General features: G+C 45.2%; 1 protein-coding gene across 2 annotated transcripts in view; it reads left to right on the top strand.

The window, feature by feature from the left end:
* The first annotated feature begins 215 nt into the window (after positions 1-215).
* The window catches only part of LOC147418754 (uncharacterized), a 121,550-nt gene continuing 98,615 nt past the window's right edge, over positions 216-23,150 (top strand). Inside the window, exon 1 of one of the 2 annotated variants that reach the window (XM_086505946.1) lies at positions 216-390. In XM_086505946.1, coding sequence (XP_086362072.1) covers positions 297-390 — 94 coding nt within the window. In that variant the 5' untranslated portion in view covers positions 216-296. The remainder of the gene's footprint in view (positions 391-23,150) is intronic. The other variant, XM_086505945.1, reaches the window with a different exon arrangement.

The raw sequence follows: 23,150 nt of genomic DNA, 5'->3' as shown, positions 1-23,150 counted from the left end.
AATCGTTGGAGGGTGGAACCCATGCGTGCTTACATCTTCCGCCCGGAAGCTGCAGAATCGTTTGCTTTCTTCCACTGCGCGGTCTGAACCCACCCTATATTGAAATTCCCCAAGTATGCCTTCTCGATGAAAGACAACCATGTATCCGATCAGCATATGTCCTTACCCCATCTTATACATTCAAAAGCACTTTACTGGTCAAAAAAAAAGGAAAAAAAAAGAAAATTCTCTCTCTCTCTCTCTCTCTCTCTCTCTCTCTCTCAGCGTTAGCTTCATGAAGAAGTCTGGTTTACGACATGGAAACTGTCTCAGAAGTTGTTTCGCTCCCCTGGCAATGGATTTTGGAGTATATCGTCGATATGAAGGACATCGGAACTCCCATTCTCAAAGGTCTCTCTCTCTCTCTCTCTCTCTCTCTCTCACACACACACACACACACACGCACGCCCCCCCCACAGAGAGAGAGAGAGAGAGAGAGAGAGAGAGAGAGAGAGAGAGAGAGAGAGGTAAACACACATGTGCACCAACATAACTGAACCTACCAAGCAACTATGTTCTTTGGCATTCCAATTGGTACTCTGTAAGTGATTTTTAAAGAAAGAGATTACCACTTTTCGCAATGCATGCTCATCCAGAGATGTACGAGAGTTTTGTTGCTGTAAAAATGGGCCGCAGAAAGAACTACATCAATCTAACTAATTCATATCCTTTTTACTTGCTGCGAAAGAAAATTAGTACACTTTCTTGCTTTGAGTTTTCCACCGGTTGTGTGTCTACTACGGAGGATGTGGGTTTTTTATTTTAGTAGCTCTATCTATCTCCACAGTGAGGTAGCCACTAATTTTTCCAGTTGAAGTTAGTGAGATGTACAGTATGGAAGCATCGTACTTGAACACGTGCATATAGGGAAGATATGGGAGAGGCTTGGGTGCTTATATGGTTTTTAAGTGTCATCAAGTAGTTGTCCACGTATGACCTATGCAGTTGCGGAAGCTGGTCGGTTCTCTTATTTGGTTGCTGACCCGTTATAATTGTCCCCATGTTAGAAACCCATAATGAATGCCAACTCTAATCAGCAAACAATAAACTGCTCCCCACACTGGCTGAGCATAAGAACAAACCCAGAAACAGTGCCTCAAGGACTCAGGTTGCAAAGTGCATATGTGACAAGTCGGATCATGACCAACACACTCAGCCTAGGTGTCTATAGGCAATCCTGCATGTGCAATCAATCACCCGCATGAAATAGCAGATCTTGAGGGTCCAAATGCATGAGCAAAACTGTCGGTGAAAAGCAGGAGAAATGCGCTGATTTGCCATACCTCTTACATACGTGGATGGCGAACCGGGCGTCCTGTCCTCAAGATAATCCAACTCTCAAGGGATACAATGTATTAAAAAAATGAGAGAGAGGCCCCATCAGCGTTTAAAGAAGGCCACTGCGACTCACCAGAATCCCAGTTTAGCTCAACCAGTGGCCGTCCCTGCCAGATCCACAACCTCCAAAGGGGCGCCCCCTTTGTAGTGAAAACTGGGTCAGCACAAGCGTACCCAAAGAAACCACTACTCTGACAGGCTGGCAACGGAACCTTGAAACCGGCCCGTGGGGCGGTAGGCTTTGGCTTTCACCCGAAATTCTTTACTTTAGACACACACAGAGAGAACGTGCAAAGGAAACCTGTGACGGGGATTAACACTAAGTACACACACGGCTCGGAAGCTAGAATGCCCCGAGCAGATGCCGACAACTTGTAGGCCCCAAAATTGGCGCCCCTTTCGGTATTTCTTTATACTTTGAGAGGGTAAATTACAAGGTAGAGTCCTGGGAATCCTTTACCTGTATCTCGCTAGATACTACCTGATTTGGCCAAATTTCGGCAGCATAACAGCCCCAAAACTTGCGCGAAATCAATTCCCTTGCTGGACCTCACTTGCACTGTAACCGGCCTGTTAACAGGGCGGTAGACTTTACTTCAAACCTTGATTTAGCTTTCACCCATTATTAGTTGTCTATTCTACCTGTGCTATAATGACACAAGAGAGGGGAAAGGGATACAGGCTGCTAGATTGCACCTGTATGAGAAGACCGACACCAGACTGGCCCCTAAATTAGGCGCCCCTTTTTGGTATTCTTTAATAGAGGGAATAAAAGCTGTGGTTCCCTACAAGCTGCCCCGCACAATCTTGGCTGAATTTCAAATGTTTTGGCTTGATTTCGACAACATAACTGTACTAGGACCCTTCACAGTCAGTATTCCCACGCATTGGATGACTTTCCCGACGCATACGGACACTTTGCAAAACCTGGTGAGAATCTGCAGCACGCTGAATTCTCTGTTTTCTGCCCCGAAAGTGCGCCAGATGACCTGTACAGCGGTCCCCTTGCGTCCCCGAACCTCCTGGGGGTATTAGGGTCCGTTTAGGGCCAAAACCCTAAACCTGCAAAAATACACAGCAGGCTGTAATTCACTGTTTCGGGCTCCGTTTCGCGTGCCGGTCGCATCCGTAGCAAGTCCTCGAGCTCCCGCACCTGTAGGGCTACTTGCCCTTTGAATCGGACGAGATTTCGCACGTGAAACCTCTCCGAATCACCTGTACCTGCGGGGGATTAACCGCTAGCTAATCCAATACCTGTGCAAGAGGCTCTTGCCTCGGTAATCGCGCATGAACCCACACAACTGTACATGGTCAATCTGATGAGCCCACTAGAGGGGCATAACCATAAAGAATAGGGGAGAGAGAGAGCAGTGAGAGGTGTGTAGGTCATGACATCCTGCACCTCACTGTACATAGAGGGTAAGCCAGCACTCCATTGAAGCTCTCCCACTTGTGACAGCACTCAAAAACGAGCTCACAGCCGAAAATCACGTTTTTGCCTTCTCTTTAAGTAGTAAACTGGCCTCAGAGTGCCAAGTGTCACTCATTTGTGCATTTTTCTGCTTTAGACCCTCGGGTCTAAAAATATCTCACCTGCAGCCTCTGTTGACTTGGCCACAGAGTAGCAAAATGATCTCCATGTCAAACTGCACGTAATGACGCGAAGACATTTTGCTGTCCAAAAATAGCAGTCCCTAAAATTTAGGAGTTTCTGCCATTACATTCTTCTAGGTTATCTGACCCTCGATGTACACTGCAGCCACACCCATAACTGAAATGTAGCCTATGTAGCAAAGGATTCCGCTTTGGCTGGCCAATGACCCCACTTTGGCTAACCATACTCCTTGTCCAACCTTAGTGCTCTTTAGCCCTCAGGCCTGGACTCTCTCTGAACAATTCCACATTGGCTATGCAATGCAGGGCAGTTAGATTTCCAAAGGGGTGTTTCCAAAAGGTAAAACAAACGAAATTCCCCAAAGAAAGAGAATAAACAAAAATGGAATTGCCACTGGTTGGTGACATACCCCCCTCTTGAAATCTCAAACGTCCTCGTTTGCACCTATGTCGTACATGCTTACAGTCAACACTCGGGTGTCCGGACACCGTGTCGACACATGTACGACACATACATGCTCACAGTCAACACCTCGTTGACACATGTATTACCTGCGTGTGAACCCTGTCCCAATGACATAGTGGAAGCGTCACTCTGCCATTGCTTTGAGTCCATAACTTTCCAATGACAAAATGGAAGCGTCACATTTTGCCACTGTCTTTTGGTACACGTTGGATCCAGTAACCTTTCGAGCATACCCAAACCGACAGTTTAAGAATGCAGTTACACATGTACTCTTCAATAGAAATAATTGCTGTACCCTTGACAAACTGACAAGAAATACTCACTTCTATAGCACTAAACAAACTTTTGGACATTCATAAGAGCAATTGCCAAACTGACAATCTGTACAGCTCTAACATTCATGTAACATGCACTTCATTTGAGCTCACTGTAAGTAACATGTACATCATTTCTTTCAGAAGCGATTGTCACACTGACAATCCATATAGCTCTGAATCTCAAGGGGTCAAGGTAGGTTGCAAACCAAGGTTTTAAGTTCCCATACTTTTAGTGACTTTGCAAGTTCACTTTTTTTCATCCACTCGACATCCAGAGGTGAATAGCTTTTGAACTTTACCAAACAGCACCTTGCAACCTTGCCTTTTCTTTTCTTTCTTTATGTGCCAAAATCTGTTTCGGGACCAAGATCTCGTCAAGTTCCTCGACTTCCGGTTGATCTTCAGCTGGCATATCTTCTGGCACATCACCCACATAGGGTTTGAGAAGACTCACGTGAAACGCATTGTGAATCTTCCAACTCTCGGGCAATTTCAGCCTTTAATAAATATCACTGATTTGCATATTGAGCATTGAAAACAATCTTTCTCTGCTCTTCATCTTGATCTTTGGAGATTAACCTGTGATCTACCCTTATGCTGTCACTTTTATTGGACTGAGAATTCTCTTTTTTTGACCCAATTTTGGCAGCATAACTGTAACCTTCACAACCAAAAATCCACATATCCAAGTGATTATCCACGCATAATAGAGCACTTTTGCAAAAATCCACATATCCAAGTGATTATCCACGCATAATAGAGCACTTTTGCAAACCTGTCCTGGAAATTCAGCACGCTGAATTCTCTGTTTTTAGCTCCTAAAATGCTCCAGATCACTTGTATTACTGTCCTCTAGCTTTCCCGAAGCTCTTGGGACAAAAAGGCATCAAATAGGGTCAAAACCCTAAATCTGCAGAAAAATACAGCAAGCTGTATTTTCTTCTTTCGGGCTCTTTTTGCGTGCCAATCGCACCAATTCGTAGCCTTTGATCTTTTGATTCAGTAGGACTACTTGTCCTTTGATTTACACGAGATTTCTCGCAAGAAATCTTGTTAAATCTTCCTATACCTGTTTTGAATTAGCCTTTAGCTAATTCGGTACCTGTATGAAATCATTCCAAGTGGAAGGAGTCTGTCCTTGTAACAACAGTGTATTCCACCACTGACTTGCATTTTTTTTTCCAGAAAAGTGGCAGTTTTCCTGACTTTAAATGCTCCTTCCAACAAATGCTTTGTCAAATTGTTCGAGGAAAGAGAAAACCTTTGTCCTCTCATCAAAGCCATTGAATGTGTCAATGGACTCACTGATCATCTTCTTTGTATGGCTTTAGCTTATCCATTGACTCCAAATTGTCAAAAGAGACAGTTTGTATAATGGATACACCTGTGGGAGCCATCTGTACTCCCTGGCCAGTAACATGTTGATGTCCAGGTGTCATATTCACTGATGGGATTGAAAAACCAGCCATACCCAAGTTGCCTTGTGACACCCCAAATTGACCTTGTGTGCCCTGAAATCCTGGGTGCAAACCAATGTTTGCATACATGGGGTTGGGCACCATGCCTTGCATACCCCTAAACACTGTTCCTGGCATGCCAAAACTGCCTTGAACTTGATGTGCTATTGATGAAGATTGTATGAACTCCATAAATCTTGGATTCTCCATCATTTTCTTGAACATGGTCACAGCAGTAACAACCTGCAAAGCTTTCTCTACTTGGCCTGAACTCTCGCCAATTTCATGTGCAGTTGGAATAGGCTGTCTATCCTCTCAAGAGGAACCCTCTTCCTTGTTGCCATCCATCCTGTATCCAAAGAAAGACTTGTAGCCTTTCTCACCTGTATCCAAAGAAAGACTCTCGTAGCCTTTCTCACCTGTAAATCTAAAGAAAGACTCGTAGCCTTTCTCACGTGTATCCAAAGAAAGACTCTCGTAGCCTTTCTCACCTGTAGATCCACTCGATCTACTTTCAAACTCTCTGTGTTTTCAAGGTCATCCCAAACTCTCTCTGTGTCTTTAACCCAAACTGACCAAGGCTCACTTTTTGAGGAAAAATTGATTTAATCCCGTCGATGGAACCATGTAACCGGCCTGTTAACTTCAAAAAGGGCGGTAGACTTTACTTCAAACCTTGATTTAGCTTTCACCCATTATTAGTCGTTTATTCTACCTGTGCTATAATGACACAAGAGAGGGGAAAGGGATACAGGCTGCTAGATTGCACCTGTATGAGAAGACCGACACCAGACTGGCCTCTAAATTAGGCGCCCCTTTTGGGTATTTCTTTATTCTTTAATAGAAGGAATAAAAGCTGTGGTTCCCTACAAGCTGCCCCGCCCAATCTTGGCTGAATTTCAACTGTTCTGGCCTGATTTTGACAACATAACTGTACTAGGACCCTTCACAGTCAGTATTCCCACGCATTGGATGACTTTCCCGACGCATACGCACACTTTGCAAAACCTGGCGAGAATCTGCAGCACGCTAAATTCTCCGTTTTCTGTCCCGAAAATGCGCCAGATCACCTGTACAGCGGTCCCCTTGCGTCCCCGAACCTCCTGGGGGTATTAGGGTCCGTTTAGGGCCAAAACCCTAAACTTGCAAAAATACACAGCAGGCTGTAATTCACTGTTTCGGGCTCCGTTTTCGTAGCAAGTCCTCGAGCTCCCGCACCTGTAGGGCTACTTGCCCTTTGAATCGGACGAGATTTCGCACGTGAAACCTCTCCGAATCACCTGTATCTGCGGGGGATTAGCCGCTAGCTAATCCAGTACCTGTGCAAGAGGCTCTTGCCTCGGCAATCATGCATGAACCCACACAACTGTACATGGTCAATCTGACAGTTGAAAATCACGTTTTTGCCTTCTCTTTAAGTAGTAAATTGGCCTCAGAGTGCCAAGTGTCACTCATTTGTGCATTTTCCCGCTTTAGACCCTCGGGTCTAAAAATATCTCACCTGCAGCCTCTGTTGACTTGGCCACAAAGTAACAAAATGATTCCCATGTCAAACTGCACGTAATGACGTGAAGACATTTTGTTGTCCAAAAATAGCAGTCCCTAAAATTTAGGAGTTTCTGCCATTACATTCTTCTAGGTCATCTGACGCTCTTTGTACACTGCAGCCACACCCATAACTGAAATGTAGCCTATGTAGCAAAGGATTCCACTTTGGCTGGCCAATGACGCCACTTTGGCTAACCATAGTCCTTGTCTAACCTTAGTGCTCTTTAGCTCTCAGGCCTGGACTCTCTCTGAACAATTCCACACTGGCTATGCAATGCAAGGTAGTTAGATTTCAAGAGGGGTGTTTCCAAAAGGTAAAACAAACGAAATTCCCCAAAGAAAGAGAAAATAAACAAAAATGGAATTGCCACTGGCTGGTGACATGCACTGGCGTAAACCCTCTGATTCCTGCCCAAAAACAGTAAACTCGAGTCAGTGAATTTACTGGTTTTTGCCCTAAACAGTCCTCGAAGTGTTCTCCGCCAGTGGGGCACGATTCCCAAGGGTTCTGGTGTAGGTACGGTTGAAAAACACTGAATTTTTTGCGCACACAGCGCTGAATTTGCTCATGTACGGTGAGGTCATGACCCTCACCGGTGCCTGCTTTGGAGTAGCAGCTAGCTACCCCTGTTCCTGCTCAAGGAGGCTCTTGTCTTAGCACAAAAGCATGAACCCACACAGCTGTACATCAGTCAAATGAAGAGCCCTCTTGTGGGGCATCACATAACTGCACGTAGGGGGGAGAGAGAGCAGTGTGTAGCGTGCAGGGCATCACTCCTAGCACCACACTGTACTTGAGAGGGAAAGAAAGCACTCCATAGCTCTTAACCTGTGATGACAGATTCTCAGTGAAGCATCCCCCCAGCATAAATCGAGCGTCCCCTCTGGTGCCCTTGACCTATAATGCATCTTTGAACAAATAGATGCAAAAAGGGGAAGATTACCATGGTTGCCAAAACCTGCGTATCGCTGAAAACGCAGCAAATCGAGCGCCCCCTCTGCCGCCCTTGACCTATAATGCATCTGTGAACAAATAGATGCAAAAAGGGGAAGATTACCATGGTTGCCAAAACCTGCGTATCGCTGAAAACGCAGCAAAACAGCCCTGTAAACACGCATCTGATGCCTTGCAAAATCCAATGCTGAAAATGAGCCCTCGGACCTAGGTAAAGTCATGGGAAGCTAAAAAATGGAGAGAAATGGCTGAAAATCAGAGGTATCAGCCTTAAAACTGCTCCAAAAAGTCATTTACGAGTTCTCTTCTCCCAAACTTGGTAAATTGACCAAAAAGTGCGACTTGGCACTCATGCATGCAAATTCCCTGCATTGGGCTTCCTGCTTAAAAATCTCTCAACTGGTGCATCAATTGACTTTGCATCAGCGTAATAAAATGTTCCTCTTGTCATTCCAAAGGTAATGACGCGAACACATTTCACGCCCCAATATAGCAGTTCCCTAATTTTTAGGAGATGCTTCCGTTGGGCTCCCACTGGTCATATGACCATCTATCCTCAATGGGACCACATCCAAAAGTGCAATGTGGCCCAACTGTCGGATACTTTCTGTTGGTGATCCCACCTTGACTTTATGCCTTTATTGAGTTCACTTCCTAGTATCCACTAACTTGCTAAGTGCGACGGGGGGACCTACATGATCTTGAACAGAGCCTAGACATCCTTTTACTTAACGAGTTCCAGTGGCGACCAACTTCTCCTCTGCTGGTGAAACTACCGTTCACATTGGCCATACAATGTCCGACCATTTGCAACTTCAAAAAGAGGGTTTAAAAAATTAAACAAAAATCATTGGAAAGAAACCAACAACTAAGGTTAGCAGTTGCCACATCCTCGTGACATACCCCCCTCTTGAAATCGCAAACGTCCTCGATTGCATACCATAAATACATGCCATAGATGATCTTGTGTGGTAAGCACCCTTTTATCATCGCATGTATCCGCAAGAAAGAGAGTCAAAACATATGTACAAATGACTTAATGAGACCTTCATACTTTTGTCAAACTGTACACTGCTGTTGCACTGAATCCATGAGTACATTTGATGTGCTAGCTCTATCATTACCCCTCCTTTGGAGACATTGGGTTGAGGCATACGTAGGCTGTAACCCAAAGGCCTCAAGGTAAAGCTGCAATACATTTGGTGACTCTGACAGTTCATGCTCTTCCATCCACTTTGCATCCATAGGTGGATAGTTCTTGAACTTCACCACATAGCATCTTGCAACTTGTCCCTTAACTTTTTACCTGTGCAAGAGGCTCTTGCCTCTGCAAACGAGCATAATTCCACAACACTGACGTACCACCCATGACCAAGCAAGCTCAAATTTCAAGATGATTTACCAATGCGTCATAGAATCCAAGCAATCCCCTCAGGGAATTGGCAAGCAGCGTGCCACCTGGCAAACCCACATCACTCCCGCAGGAGATCTAGTGGCCAATCTACCACCGTGAGACCTCTCCCTATCTCATCTTGGTTCATGCTTGCAAACCCTAAAAACGCATCAAAAAATCAGCCCTAATTTGACCACTTTTTAGCAGGGCGTACATGTGGAATTTCCTGTCTGTCTTGTGAAGAGGAACCCTCTTCCATAATGCCCTTCCCTTTGTCGGCCATAGTGTAATCCCGCGTTCCTGCACTCTCTGTCTTTACCCAAAACAACCGAGGCTCACTCTTTGAGGAAAAAGTGATTGATGTCCCGGCAATGGAACCTTGAAACCGGCCCGTGGGGCGGTAGACTTTGGCTTTCACCCGAAATTCATTACTTTAGACACACACAGAGAACGCAAAGGAAACCTGTGACGGGGATTAACACTAAGTACACACACGGCTCGGAAGCTAGAATGCCCCGAGCAGATGTTGACAACCTGTAGGCCCCAAAATTGGCGCCCCTTTCGGTATTTCTTTATACTTTGAGAGGGTAAATTACAAGGTAAGAGTCCTGGGAATCCTTTACCTGTATCCCGCTAGATACTACTTGATTTGGCCAAATTTCGGCAGCATAACAACCCCAAAACTTGCGCGAAATCAATTCCCGTGTTGGACCTCACTTGCACTGGCGTAAACCCTCTGATTCCTGCCCAAAAACAATAAATTCAGGTCGTTGTATATACTGGTTTTTGCCCTGTTCCAGCCCTAAACAGTCCCCGAACTGTTCTTCGCCAGTGGGGCACTATTCCCAAGGGTTCTGGCGTCCGTATGGCTGAAAAACAGTCAACTTTTTGCGCATACACAACGCTGAATTTGCACGTGTATGGTGAGGTTATGACCCTCACCGGTGCCTGCTTTGGAGTAGCAGCTAGCTACCCCTGTTCCTGCTCAAGGAGGCTCTTGCGTCAGCACAAAAGCATGAACCCACATAGCTGTACATCAGTCAAATGAAGAGCCCTCTTGTGGGGCATCACATAACTGCACGTAGGGGAGAGAGAGAGCAGTGTGTAGCGTGCAGGGCATCACTCCTAGCACCACACTGTACTTGAGAGGGAAAGAAAGCACTCCATAGCTCTTAACCTGTGATGACAGATTCTCAGTGAAGTATCTCCCCAACATAAATCGAGCGCCCCCTCTGCTGCCCTTGACCTATAATGCATCTGTGAACAAATAGATGCAAAAAGGGGAAGATTACCATGGCTGCCAAAACCTGCGTATCGCTGAAAACGCAGCAAAACAGCCCTGTAAACACGCATCTGATGCCTTCCAATGCTGAAAATGAGCTCCTTGGACCTAGGTAAAGTCATGGGAAGCTCAAAAATGGAGAGAAATGGCTGAAAATCAGAGGTATCAGCCTTCAAAACTGCTCCAAAAAGTCAGTTACGAGTTCTCTTCTCCCAAACTTGGTAAATTGACCAAAAAGTGCGACTTGGCACTCATTCATGCAAATTTCCTGCATTGGGCTTCCTGCTTAAAAATCTCTCAACTGGTGCATCAATTGACTTTGCAGCAGCGTAATAAACTGTTCCTCTTGTCATTCCGAAGGTAATGACGCGAACGCATTTCACGCCCCAAAATAGCAGTTCCCTAATTTTTAGGAGATGCTTCCGTTGGGCTGCCACTGGTCATCTGACCATCTATCCTCATTGGGACCGCATCCAAAAGTGCAATGTGGCCCAACTGTCGGATACTTTCTGTTGTTGATCCCACCTTGACTTTATGCCTTTATTGAGTTCACTTCCTAGTATCCACCAACTTGCTAAGTGCGACGGGGGGACCTACATGATCTTGAACAAAGCCTAGACATCCTTTTACTTTACTAGTTCCAGCGCCGACCAACTTCTCCTCTGCGGGTGAAACTACCGTTCACATTGGCCATACAATGTCCGACCATTTGCAATTTCAAAAAGAGGGTCTCAAAAATTAAACAAAAATCATTGGAAAGAAACCAACAACTAAGGTTAGCAGTTGCCACGTCCTCGTGACACCTCCAGCTACTGATCAAGAATTATTTGACCCTGTGAGGCCAATCTGATGTGATGGCCATCATGGCCAATCTTTGCAATGTCAAAAATCTGTGCCCCTTGCTGCACAACTCTTGGGTCGCGAGAGAGGGTGAAAAAACGCCCACCAATCTTGAGGAGAAGGTAAAACACCCTATCCTCCAATGTATCCATGCCAAGCTTTGGGCACCTGGCAGTGGCAAAACAGGGATTTACAGCGCACTGAAATTCTGTTACAGTTAAAATGCAAGGGAATCAGTCCTAGAGGTGTACTTTTGATCTACAGGGGTTTTGGCTTCGTTATGTTGCCGAAATTGGGTCAAAAACCTGCAATTTCAGCCCTTGCCAGGTTTGGACAGCTTTGTGAGACTTTGATCTACATGCTCGGATCGTCTGTTCTTAATTGAATAAAGAAATACTGAAAGGGGCGCCAGTCTTTGAGGCCTGCAAGGTGACGGACTTCGTGGGCGCAGTGACATACTAGTCGTTGGACGAATGTGTGCTCTCTTTTCTTCTCATTGCTTTGTGTACAGGTAGCAGGTAATTGAATTAGTACCACCCTCTATTGTGTGCAGGCCGGTTATACCCAGAATCTCTAGGCCCCAAAAGCAAGCGCCCCATGGATGTTCGTATGAGCTGCCATGTCAGCAAGCCTGTCCGCAAATTGCGGGCGTCTGTACAACGTGCCACATCAGCCCTTTGTACACTAAGGGGGTTCGTGCTTTATTTTACAAGGTTTTAGGCCCCTTTGTTGGGTTCCATAAGTTGGGATACGTTAGGTTTTTAAACCTAACTCTCTCTGGGCCTCTCGGCCATAATCTACAAGTTGGTAAAATTTCTTTTTCTTCTTTCACTAGGATTTTGGCCCCTTCTGTCTAGGCTCTGTCCTATAGACCATGCTATGTCATCACTTTGTGACAACGTGACACCCCTATACAAACCTGGCCGCAATTTGTGGAAACTGATGATGATGTGGCAGAGGGCTATACGGACTGCCGTAAAAAGCAAGATGAGTTTTTGGGTGCCAGCTTTTGGCCTGGGAGCTTTTAGAAGTAAAGCTTTCATTCGCCAAGGGCCTTTAAATATGAACTGGGGGCACTCTCTCTAGCATTCGAGATTGCAGGAAGCAGAGCGCAGCCCCTACTGTTGTACCTTGTCGAAGCAATACAAAAAAATACCGAAGGGGGTGCCGGGGTTTTGGAGTGAGTGCTCTCTGGGAGTAAAACTCCACCGCTTCGTGTCTCGCGTGGATTTTCTCTTTCTGTTTAGTTGTTTTGACGTGGTGCCCTTTTGTTATAGTCCCGTGCAAGTAAAAAAATACTAAGGGAGAAAGTTGGGAGTGAAGTGCTTGAAGAAACGCTAGGGGAGGGGCTAGGTCTTGTCAGGCGTCCAATACCATGTAAGTGCACACACACAGAGAGAGAGAGAGAGAGAGAGAGAGAGAGAGAGAGAGAGAGAGAGAGAGAGAGAGAGAGAGAGAGAGAGAGAGAGAGATGAAATGATATATGTCACTTGACACATCCAACCCTATGTGTCCGTGGACAAGCTACAGCATGATCAGGGTTCAGTTAGTCTAGATTTAGAAGTGATCTGGCACTTTTGTGAGTCTTTTCGTAGACCGTGTATGCCCAGTCACTCAGTATAGATGCATATCCTCTGGTTGCACACAACATGATCATCAGTATTCCCATTAGAATCAGTTAGGGGATTTTTCAAGTGCATTTAGCCTATTTTCCCTATTTTTGACATTTTTCACTTATTATTTTTAAGTGACTTTCCAACAAAAGTAGGTAGGGCAATTTTGCTAAGTTAATATATAAGCAAACCCAAGTTAGCACTTTCTGGCAGAAGAGGCAGCAGGAGCTCCCCGCTCAACAGGCACCTTCTCAGCAGAACCCCGCAAGACCCCTTGGCGTTTTTGGATTTCCCATCCTCGCCTACACTCAGACATGGCGTTTTCCAGCATTGCCTTGATTGCCATCCTCACCAGCATTACCTAGCGACTGCAGATCCCCATCATCGCCAGCAATCCCAGTTTGGCTAGCGTTTTCCATTTCAGCCCATCAGCGTTTTTTGACTTCATCAAGGTAGCGTTTTTGCTAAGGACTTAAGTCAGCCAGCGTTAGTGGTTTTCAGCCATTACCGCGTCAGAAAGGCAGCGTTTTCAGCCTATGGGACAGCAGTAGAATCAGCCCAAGTTGGATTCAGAAGAATCCCCATTTTCAGCCCATAAAAACGCAGCCAAAACAGTCATTTTCAGCCACCGAAACAGTCCTGAAATTCAGCAGATAGAAGACCACAGATTTCAGCCCTAAGTCGTCGTCGTCATCACCGTCGTCGTCATTGGCATAGTCCAAGTTGCATCAGTCCATTGCATACGCATTGTACCACTTTGTGCAATCAAAAAGTAGACAACTCTCGCCGACGAGAGTGGGGCCTTCGGAAGAGGGTTTTACAATCTCTCGGGTGTCGTATCTCTTCTCTCTCTATCTCTCAGTCTCATGCACTTGCACGCACAGTGTCCATTCACTTTGTTGTGATCATAGCACTTTCCATTAAGAACGGAAGGCTCTCCCTTCCATAAGAACTAAAAGGAACCCTTGAGCACAGTTCGGAGCACTCATCTTGAGCAAAGCGCAAACAATCATTTCGCTGCACCTAACAATATATTAACGTCTTCAAAAGGCCAAAATGACCTATGAGAGCAAGCTGTTACAACATAGTGAATCTGATACCATGTCCGGAATAAAAAAGTACTGAAACAAAAATACAACTACTACAAGTTGGGACTGTATGGATGTGCCAACTAATACAAAAGGTGCTCAGTACACTGTGCAGTACAATGAGAGAAGAAGGGGGGGGGGGGTGTGGGGAGATATGGTAGAGATCCATCCTCATCTGCACTCTGGACGTCGAGAAAGTATGGCTCAAATCCTTTGCTGTAGTCTCCGTCGATACTGTGTAGCTCCTCTTGTCACATGACACATCCAGCCCTATGTGTCTGTGGACAAGCTACAGCATGATCAGGGTTTAGTCAGTCCAGTCAGTCTAGATTTAGAAGTGATCTGGCACTTTTGTGAGTCTATTCGTAGACCGTGCATGCCCAGTCACTTAGCATAGATGCATATCCTCTGGTTGCACACAACATGATCATCAGTATTCCCATCAGAATCCATTAGAATCAATTAGGGAATTTTCCAGTGCATTTAGCCTATTTTCCCTATTTTTGGTATTTTTCACTTACTATTTTTAAGTGACTTTCCAACAAAAGTAGGTAGGGCAATTTTGCTAAGTTAATATATAAGCAACCCAAAGCTAGCACTCTTTGGCAGATGAGCAAGGAGCACAACAGGCCCCCAGGCAGCAGGTTCTCCCCTCTCTCAGCAAGATCTCTCCAAGCCCCCTTGGCGAGCCCCTCTCACAACCAGCCTTGGCGTTTTTGTCACCAACCACAGCCCTAATCCCTGGCGTTTCAGCTTGCCTTGATCGCCTACAGTTGCTATGCACCTGGCGTCCCAGATCAGCCAAAAACGATACAACAAGCCTTAGCGTTTGTCAGCCAAAACGCTGCAGTCCTCTTGGCGTTTTTCAGCCAAAACACAGCAGATAAAAACGCAGATTTTCAGCCTCCAAAAACGCAATTTCAGCAGGAGGAAAAACGCAGCAGATTCAGCCTAGTTGGTTGCAGATACACCCCATTTCCAGCCATCGAAGAACGTAGCCAAAACAGTCATTTTCAGCCACCGAAACAGTCCCGAAATTCAGCAGATCGAAGACCACAGATTTCAGCCCTAAATTCGTCGTCGTCATCACCGTCGTCGTCATTGGCATAGTCCGAGGTTGCACCAGTCCATTGCATGGTCATTGTACTAGTTGTGCAATCATAAGTAGACCACTCTCGCCGACGAGAGTGGGGACTTCGGAGGAGGGTTTTACGTCTCTGGTGTCGTATCTCTCTTCTCTCTCTATCTCTGTCTCATTCACTTGCACGCACAGTGTCCATTCACTTTGTTTGTGATCATAGCACTTTCCATTAAGAACGGAAGGCTCTCCCTTCCATAAGAACTAAAAGGAACCTTGAGCACAGTTCGGAGCACTCATCTTGAGCAAAGCGCAAACAATCATTCCGCTGCACCTAACATTGGTATTAGAGCTTTGGCAGTGTTCTGTATCACTCAAGGAAAGAACCACAAGAATCACAATTTTTTTTTTTTTTTTTGGCTTGTTGCGGTCGCACGAACCCAAGTTCGCTTGGGCGTGTCGATTCCTAATCGTGTTTTTTGAAGAGTGACAGGAATCCCAAGAAAGAAGGGCTTGTCCAGCCTCCCCTTGTGTCTCTTTCCACTCATTGAGAGCGGACCGTGCACTTAGCGGCCGGCCAATCGACGTGAGGTGGGAAAAAGCAACCTTGGTGTGAGCGCAAGGCCGCCAAGGGGTGCGCCCACAGAAAGGAGTAGAACTCGGGTGAAGAGAAGATCCTTCTCAAACACGGTTTGCAAGCGAAAGAAAATCAAGACCCTCAAGAACTCAAGAACCCCAAGAACCAAGACTTCCAAGAACCCAAATGCCTCGTGAACTTAAGAACCCAAGAACCCAAGACTTCAGTTGGATGGTCATCACTCAAAGTGGAATGGATACTTCGCTTGGAGGTGATGAACATGAGAGAGGCGAAGAAGAATTTTTCCCACTAGGAGGTTTTTCCGACCCTCCCCCTTTCCCATCTACGACAAAGATTGCACTAACTCCAATGGAGGAGTTGGAGCTGTTGTTTATGGAACAGAATTTACAATGCGAAGCAAGAAATGTAGCAAGAATGGCAGCCATAGCGCGTGAGCGTGAGCAAGCACGCTTGGAAGCCAAAGAATGACAAGCCAAATTGGATCGTGAGCGCGTAGAAAGACAAGCAGAGAACAAAGCAAGACAAGCAAAATTTGATCGTGAGATCAAAGCAAGAAGGGAAGAGTTCTTGTGACTCTTTTCTCAAGCTCGGGCATAGATGCAAGAGATTCGGGAAAAGGAGACTCTCTCAGTCTCTTCTTCTCCAACGCATGATACACAGGATTTGCATGTTTGTGAGAAGCATGATGAATTGAATGAAAATGATTTGCATGATGGTTTGATTGACAATGATAAGCATGATGATTTGGATGTTAATGATTTGGTTGACAATGATAAGCATGATGATTTGCATGATCAAGATGTGATTTCTCACGAGCATGATGATTTGCATGATCAAGATGTGATTTCTCACAAGCATGATGAGTTGCATGAAGATGATGTGATTGTTCACAAGGATGATGTATTAGTGGATGCTTTTTCTAGCGAAGCTAACCTCGTTGTAGATTTGATCAATCACGAAGAACCGATCTTGGCTTTCGAGTCGAGGTCCAAAGAACCCCCACAGGACGATTCGATCATTCAGGAAGAAGCGATCTTGGCTCTCGAGCCTAGGTCCACAGAATCCTCACAGGAAGTATTATGTGTTCGCATGATTGATATGCACGCATTGTACGAGTGTTTCATTTGTGATCGTTTCTTGTATTTTAGTCAACATCGTTATGTGATCCCTTTTCCTAGGCATGACATATTGTACGTTGAACATGTTTAACTCATGGATGAGCACGAATGTATGCGGATTGTCGATGAAAAGCTGAAAAGTATGTATGTCAGGCTGAAACTGGCTTGTACTTTCAAAAAGGACGGTATACCTTAGACTTAAACCTTATTTGCTTTCACCCATTTAATTTGTCGCCCACTTTACCTGTACTTTCAAGACACAACAAAGGGGAAAGGGATACAGGCTGCTAGAATACACGTGTATGAGAAGACCGACACCAGATTGGCCCCTAACTTAGGCGCCCCTTTCGGTATTTCTTTATTGTTTAAAAGAGGGAATAAACGCTATGGTTTCCTACAAGCTGCCCCGCACAAGCTTGGCTGAATTTCAACTATTCCGGCCCGATTTCGGCAGCATAACGGTACTAGGACCCTTCACAGTAGTATTCCCACACATTGAATGACTTTCCCGACGCATACGGGCACTTTGCAAAACCTGGCGACAATTTGCAGCATGCTGAATTCTCTGTTTTCAGCCCCAAAAATGCGCCAGATCACCTGTACAACGGTCCCCTCGCGTCCCGAACCTCCTGGGGGTATTAGGGTCCGTTTAGGGCCAAAACCCTAAACTTGCAAAAATACATAGTAGGCTGTAATTTACTGTTTCGGGCTCCGTTCCGCGTGCCGGTCGCATTTGTAGCAAGTCCTCGAGCTCCTGCACCTGTAGGGCTACTTGCCCTTTGAATTGAACGAGATTTCTAGCGTGAAACCTCTCCGAATTCAAATGTACCTGCGGGGGATTAGCCGCTAGCTAATCCAGTTCCTGTGCAAGAGGTTCTTGCCTCGGCAATCGTACATGAACCCACACAACTGTACATTCGGGGCGCATCTGTAGCAAGTCCTCGAGCTCCCGCACCTGTAGGGCTACTTGTCCTTTGAATTGAACGAGATTTCTAGCGTGAAACCTCTCCGAATTCACCTGTACCTGCGGGGGATTAGCCGCTAGCTAATCCAGTACCTGTGCAAGAGGTTCTTGCCTTGGCAATCGTACATGAACCCACACAACTGTACACTGGTCAATTGAAAAGCCCACTAGAGGGGCATAACATACTGCCATAGGGGAGAGAGAGGGCAGTGCGTTGCGTGCAGGGCATCACTCCTGGCACCGCACTGTACATAGGAGGGAAAGGAAGCACTCCATAGCTCTTAACTTGTGACAGGAACTTGCAAAATGAGCCTCCCAGCTATAAATTCAGCGCCACTTCTTGTTGCATGAGGAAAGTGCACAGAAATGTGCCACTTGGCGCATTTACAAGCTATTTCCCGTTTCGGGTTCGTCGCTTAAAAATATCCTGACCGGTTGCCCAGTTGACTTCGCGGCAGAGTAATTATATGTTTCCCTTGTCATTCCGGAGGTAATGACGCGAGCACATTTTCAGGTCCCAAAATAGCAGTTCCCTAAATTTTAGGAGATGCTGCCATTGTATCTTTCTAGGTCATCTGACCCCCTTTGTACAGTGCAGCCACACCCAGAATTGAAATGTAGCCTCTGTAGCAAAGGATTCCACTTTGGCTAGTCAATGACCCCACTTTGGCTAACCATAGTCCTTGTCCAATCTTAGTGCTCTCTTGCCCTCAGGCCTGGACTCCCTCTGGACAGTTCCACACTAGCTATGCAATGCAGGGCAGTTAGATTTCTCGGGGGTTGTTTCCAAAAAGTGAAAGTAAATAAATAATAAGAAAGAAATCAACAAAAAGGATAGATAGTAGTCACACGTTGGTGACATACCCCCCTCTTGAAATCTCAAACGTCCTCGTTTGCATCTATGTCGTTCATGCTCACAGTCAACACTGATGTATTCAACACCTGTCGACATATGTACGACACATACATGCTCATTGTCAACCCTGGTGTATTCAACACTTCGTCGACACATGTATTGCCTGTGTTTGAACCCTGTCCCAATGACATAGTGGTAGCTTCGCACTCTTTCAAGTACCGCTCGAGCCACACAGCAGAGTGGGCCGGCGAAGAGTCCCTTTTAGGATTCCGGATATTGTTGGCGATCTCCGTCGACGCCATACAGTTCGGTACCAGTACCTCACTTTGAAAAGGAGCGATTGTACTCTGCGAGTCTGCTCCTGCCTGCATAGCATTCATAGTATGCCCTTCCTTGCTTTGAGTCACTAACTTTCCAATGACAAAATGGTAGGTACACATTTTGCCACTGTCTTATTGTACACGTTGGGCCCAGTAACACTTTCGAGCATACCCAAACCGACAGTTTAAGAATGCAGTTACACATGTACCCTTTAATAGAAGCAATTACTGTATCCTTGACAAAGTGACAAGAAATACTCACTTCTATAGCACTAACCAAACTTTTGGACATTCCATAAGAGCAATTGCCAAACTGACAATTTGTACAACTCTAACACATGTACTTGATTTCAGCTCACTTTAAATACCATGTACATCATTTGTTTCAAAAGCCATTGTCACACTGACAATCCATGTAGCATTGAAACTCAAGGGGTCAAGGTAGGTTGCAAATCGAAGGCTTCAAGGTAAAGTGATAACACAGTTGGTGACTCTGCAAGTTCACCTTCTTCCATCCACTTAGCATCCATTGGTGGATAGTTTCTGAACTTTACCAAGTAACGCCTAGCAACCTTGCCTTTCACTTTTCTTTCTTTATGTGCCAAAATCTGTTCCGGGACCAAGATCTCGTCAAGTTCCTCGACTTTCGACTGATCTTCAGCTGGCATATCTTCTGGCACATCACCCACATAGGGTCTGAGAAGACTCACATGAAACGCATTGTGAATCTTCCAACTGTGAGGCAATTTCAGCCTATATGCAACATCACTGATTATGTCGCATACTTGAAAAGGCCCATAGTAACGCATGCTGAGCTTTGGAAACAGTCTTTCCTTGCCCTTCGTCTTCTATAACCTTGCCTTTTCAAAGCGTAAAAGCACCCACCAAGTGAATATACCACTTCACGATGGTGACGATCAGTTGCTTTCTTTTGCTTTGCCTGAGTCTTTTCTAAGGCCACTTTGACCTTCTTGTACATTTCATCCATGTCTTGAACATACTTATCTGCTTCAAATATCTTGTCCTTTGTATGCGGTATGGGAGGAACTTTCTTGCCACCTTCAACTATCTCAAAAGGTGCCTTGCTAGTTGATGAATGCACTGTATTATTGTATGCATACTCCACCAATGGCAAATATTGCTCCCACTTTCCTTTATGCTCTGACACATAGCACTTCAGCAGATCTAGGACAGTAGAATTTGCCTCTTCTGACTGCCCATCTGTTTGAGGATGAAATGACGAAGAGAATTTGAGCGTTGTGCCCATATTCTCAAACAAGCCTCTCCAGAACAAACTTGTCATGCGTGGATCATGGTCGCTAACAATCGACTGTGGTATGCCATGATACTTGAAAATATTGCTCATAAACAAGCGTGCCATCTGATCTGGCTTTATCTGCTTCCTGACAGGAATAAAATGAGCTTGCTTGCTGAATCTGCAAATGATTGTCCAAATACGATCGTTTCCTGTGTGCGTTCTCGGAAGATCAAAGATAAAATCCATAGCAATACTTTCCCATGGTTTATCTGGAATAGGTAGTGGTTGTAATAACCCTGGTGCCTTTTGCCTGTCAAACTTGACCTTCTGGCAAATTAGGCATTCTCGCACAAAGGCATCCACATCTCTTCTCAATGTAGGCCAGTAGAAGAATGTCTCCACCGCTTTAACTGTAGCATCGATACCACGATGCCCTGCATACGGTGGGACATAACTCTCTTCCATAACTTTGCGTCGCAATGGCTTTGTGACACAATTTGCCATGCATCATCATGAACCCATCTTTGAGAAGATAGTGTTCATGACGTTGTCCATCCATTAGCTGCTCGAAGACCCTTGCAAAATCTTCATCATTTGCATACTGTTCCCTCATATCATCAAGTTCATGATGATAAGGAATTGACACAACTGAAATTTGTGGCTTCCTTGACAAGGCATCAGCCACAACGTTCCTCTTGCCTTCCACATGCACAATCTGAAAATGGAATACGGACAAGATATTTGCCCATCGCATGTGCTTCTCAGATAACTTTGCCTGTGTCAAGAAGTATCGCAAGGTCTGATGGTCCATTTGGACAACAAAGTCTGCACCTAGCAGGTAGTGTTTCCAACTTAGGAGCGCATGAATCACGGCTTGCAGTTCTTTTTCATAGACATGCATAGTCTTTTCTTGCCCTTGCAAGATTCTACTCTCATAGGCTACTACCCTGCCATCTTGCATTAGCACTGCACCAATGCTACTACCGCAGGCGTCACACTGGACCACAACTGACTTCCTAAGATCTGGCAACACAATGACTGGATCTGAAGTCATCTTTTCCTTTAAGAGATTAAAAGCTGAAATCTCTTTCTGTGTCCATCTAAAGGTGACTGCCTTCTTTTGAAGAGCATGTAAAGGTGAAGCAATCTCAGCGAAATTTCGGATAAACCTTCTGTAATAGGAGCATAGTCCCAAGAAACTTCGGACGTCGTGCACCGTCTTCAAATCTGGCCATGACTTGATCGCTTCAACTTTTGCAGGATCCATTCTGACACCATCCTTTGAGACAATGTGTCCTAGAAAGTGAATCTCTTCCAGAAAAAACTCACTTTTCTTTGCATTGATGAGCAAACTATGACTGCGTAGCTCTTTGAACACAATGGCCAAGTGATGCCTATTCTCCTCTTCATTCTTTGAGTAGACTATCATGTCATCAAAGAATGTACCAACAAACTACTGGTGTGAACGGAAAATTCTGTCCATCATCCTATTGAACGTAGCAGGAGCATTTGTGAGACCAAAGGGCATCACTAAAAATTCGTAAAGGCCAAATGTTGTTCTAAAAGCAGTCTTGTGCACATCCTCTGATCTAATGCGGATCTGATGGTACCCACTCTTTAGATCTATCCTGCTAAACATAGCTGCTTCTTCTAATTTGTCCAGAATATCATCAATTCTAGGTATAGGGAACCTATTCTTGATGGTATTCTTGTTCAGTGCACGGTAGTCGATGTACATACGCCATGAGCCATCCTTTTTCTGCACCAACAACACTGGAGAACAAAATGGACATGAACTGGGCCGAATCAACCCCTTTTCTAACAGCTCCTGTACTTCGCCCATTATCTCTTTCTGCTGAGCCGTACTAACCTGTACGGAGGCTTATTTGGTGGGCTACTGCCTGGCACCAAATCTATCGCATGGTCCTCGGGTCTCTTTGGCCGTAATTGAGACGGTAATGAATCGGAAAAACAGTCACTATACTGTTGTAAAAACATTGACCTTTCTTTATCTAGCACAGATAAATTTGATTCATCACCATCTGACATTTCACGTGCAAAAACCAAGTACGCAGAAAGATGCTTTTTCATTACAGAAGTAATAGCAGAAGCTGATACAGTGGGAATAGACTCCCCTTTAAGCTTTACATCCAGAATGTGAGTCTTTCCCTTGCTCTGTACAGTGATCTTTTTGTTGTAGGCATCCATGATTCCCTGTACACGAAACAACCAAGGAATACCTAGCAACACATCACATCCATCCAGTGGCATGATGTAAAATTCTTCAGCATCTACATAGGACTGGATATGTAGGCGCAACTTTCAAATGATGGGTGTCACAGCCTCTGTATGGCTAGGACATGCCAAACCTGCCTCTGCTGTATACCCCATCTCTTCAGGTCTGATTCCCAACTTTGAAGCCAATTCTGGGGAAATAAAGTTGGCTTTGGCCCCTGGGTCAAAGAAGATAAGCACTGTTTGATCCCTGACCTTTCCCCATGCTCTGCAAAGCTCACTTGCATCTGAATTTGGCTTGTCGCCCACCATATCTGGCACTAGACCAGCCATGGGCTTCTTTCCTTTCTTGTCTTCCTTGTCATCAGAATCAGCTGGCCTTTTCTTTGTAGGACAATTGTAAGCAATGTGGCCAGGCTGCTCACATATAAAGCATTTGTTCTCTTTCCTCAGGAGCTTCTTTTGCTCTTCTGACTTGCGAGGAAAACGTCTTTTCCATTTCTTTGCTGGTCCCTTTTCTGATTCAGCCGTAGCTTTATCTTTCCCTGCGTTTGTTGACGCCTGAGTCCCTTTAGGAGCCTCATTGGGAACGTGCTTCTTGGCTGAATTTTTCTTGCCTGATCCTGCCTTGACGCAAGTGTTAAATTCACAATCTTCTCCCTTGAGCAAACCATTGCCAGTGTTTGCTACCTCGATGAGCTGCGTCAAAGTAGTGACTTTTGTCTTCGTAGAGTACTTTCTCAATCGTTTAAGTAGGCCACAACAGTATTTTT

This window comes from Adiantum capillus-veneris, chromosome 29 (assembly GCF_014529385.1).
Source record: "Adiantum capillus-veneris isolate H3 chromosome 29, ASM1452938v2, whole genome shotgun sequence".
Lineage (NCBI taxonomy): Eukaryota > Viridiplantae > Streptophyta > Polypodiopsida > Polypodiales > Pteridaceae > Adiantum > Adiantum capillus-veneris.
The sequence above is the reverse complement of the archived record's forward strand: the minus strand, read 5'-3'. Positions and strand labels throughout refer to the sequence as shown.